At 31.7% G+C, this 2,588-nt stretch overlaps 1 protein-coding gene across 1 annotated transcript; it reads right to left on the bottom strand.

Annotated features, from left to right (window-relative positions):
• Positions 1 to 743: 743 nt before the first annotated feature.
• On the bottom strand, positions 744 to 1,049 carry LOC131067340 (antimicrobial peptide 1-like). Its single transcript, XM_058002300.2, has one exon. It carries the CDS (start codon positions 1,047 to 1,049, stop codon positions 744 to 746), a length of 306 nt encoding a protein of 101 aa, XP_057858283.2.
• Between the last annotated feature and the right edge of the window lie 1,539 nt (positions 1,050 to 2,588).

The following is a 2,588-nucleotide window of genomic DNA, read 5'->3' as shown; positions in this document are numbered from 1 at the left end:
TTTTTTTTTACATTATTACTCTTATATTCATGTCTCTTTTATTATTGTTTAATATAATGATAAATAAATTTAATACAATTTAACAAATATCGACGATGGCATAAGTTTTAGTTTTTAAATAAACATAACCTTTAAAATGCCAATGGTAAATCCCAAATCATTTGAATCTCGAAAGGACAATCTACGCTTTTTATATTATATAGAGCGGATCTGATTTATATATAACTAAGATGAAACCTTTAACTGTAAAGGCCACATTTGATTTACATATAATCAAGAAGAAGCCTTCAATTATAAGGATGGGATAAATACGATATCAATGGACATATAAATCCTCCATAAATTTAGCTCTTAAGACGCATTTCACTCGTAGCTAGGCTTTTATTATGGATTAAATATTCATTAAACACTGGATTAAACAGTCGTAGAGACGAGATACACATCTTATTAAATTTAACAAACTACACCAGATGAAAATCCTGACTGAACTCATCCTAAAGTAGACACAACTAAAGACACACCAGACACTTTTCTTATTCATACTAACATTCGATAACAGAAGACTTAACTATAACGATGCATCTCAATCATAAAGACGAGGTGCAAATCTTACTAAATTTAACAAACTACACCAGATATAAATCTAACTCAATTAACTCCGCGGAAAATACACACAACCAAATTAAAAGACACACAAAACCCATTGTTCCTGAGCATACAATATAATGGAAAAGCATTCATTATCAGCACTGGATGAAGACGCTAGTCCAGGGAATCCCAGTGCAGCCGCTTCCACTGCTATCAAATCGAATATCTGCTGTGCCCTGACAATTCGCAACGCTATACACAGAGGCACTTTGTCCTTGGTATACAAAATCATATCCTGCCTGGAACGAAAAGTCCGAACAACCACAGGCACTGTAACGAAATGCCTGGTTATTACACCCAGGACCTGACCACACGGTAAAATGACTACCCACGGAAGGCTTTAGAAACAATAGCCATACAAGCAGCACTCCTATGTATTTCAAAGCATTAGTATTCTTCATGATGTTTCAATCAAATGTAGTTATACCCAAAAAATGTTTACATATATACCTGAACGACTTGTGGGTTGTATATATAGAGGAAAATTAGGTTTCAATTACATAATTCTTATTGCTTGTAACGTCAAGATAGAGATAACTAGTTCAGTTTCTAGTTGGCTGCAATGAAAAGATCCCGAATGCGGGTCCTCCTATGTTTCCAAAGCCTGCAATTATTTGCTCTTGTTTTCGAGAGGCGCTGTTTCCAAAGGTTTGCAGCCAGGAACAATTTTTTCCATTAAAGATTGTATTAGATTTTGCTGTTGTACTTTAGCCTCCGGATGAAAAATTTGTTTTTCGCTTTTGTAACGATGATTCCTCCAATACTATTTTTTCCCCTCCTCTCTTGGCTGGTTCATGCCGGCAAATAATATGTTTTAACTAAACAATCAACATACTAGGCCAATTTTAGTACTCTGAGGCAGTTGGGAAGGATGAGCCAGTAATTGTTTGGGTTAATTTGGTGACTGTGTAATGGTTATATAGAATTATGTACCATTTTTTTTATTTTAGAAATGTGATATTGATTGTTGTCTGCATGACTAATCATGCAATTTATCACATGGGAATATTTAGTGACACGTTTTCTTGAAATAAAATTTTAAAGAGGCCATCAAAAATATATTATTTGTTCTAGAATAACATTGTATTCTTATTGGTTCCAGTTTTTTTCTCTGTTCATTATTTTCTAAATATCCTTCACAACCATAGATGGCATTATCACTAATTCTTATATCAAACATCAATAAGTCATTATATTTAGTATAAATAATTTCAATATCTAAATACTATTCATTGTTATAAAAATATTGTATTCTATGGAGGCTTGCACTCAGCAAGACTTGATCCCTAGTGGGCTCATTTGGAACCATTCAACTTCACCAATAGACCAAGGGTGTATTGATAAATTGATAATATATACATAAGAAGTTTTGAAATTTCTAATTTTTATACACAATTCAACGAAACATGAAATATTTTGGATTATATTATTATGGATAAGATCATCATCTCATGTTACTATAAGAGATTTCTAATCTAAAATCAAGTAAAAGTTAGAAACATTTTTATCTAATAATGATAACAAATAAATTTTCTATCATAGTGTTGAAGTGCGAAAATTGTAGTGAGAGCCTAATTATATGAGATTCCTCATGGAAATGTATGACATACTCTACCTATTTATTAATGTACAGTTTTCATAGATTTTAGAGGTGTGCAATAAAGCATGGACATGACAATCACTATTTTTGGATGAGAAATTATACATATGTAGAAGGATGTAGTTATTATGCTAGAGAAGGAGATGCCTTAGGCTAATATAAGTATTTTTTATGACATCAATCATCTCATAGTTACAAAGAGAAAGATTACACATGAAGTGGTATATTTTACTTACTTTAGATGTATCAAAATAATAATGAGATATGTTCAGAGGCTTGAGTATCTTAGCAAATAAAATTATGAATTTCTTAAACTTTTTTGCAACACAAGATGTTATCT

This window comes from Cryptomeria japonica, chromosome 5 (assembly GCF_030272615.1).
Source record: "Cryptomeria japonica chromosome 5, Sugi_1.0, whole genome shotgun sequence".
In the NCBI taxonomy this organism is placed as follows: domain Eukaryota; kingdom Viridiplantae; phylum Streptophyta; class Pinopsida; order Cupressales; family Cupressaceae; genus Cryptomeria; species Cryptomeria japonica.
This window is presented reverse-complemented; position numbering and strand designations above follow the sequence as displayed.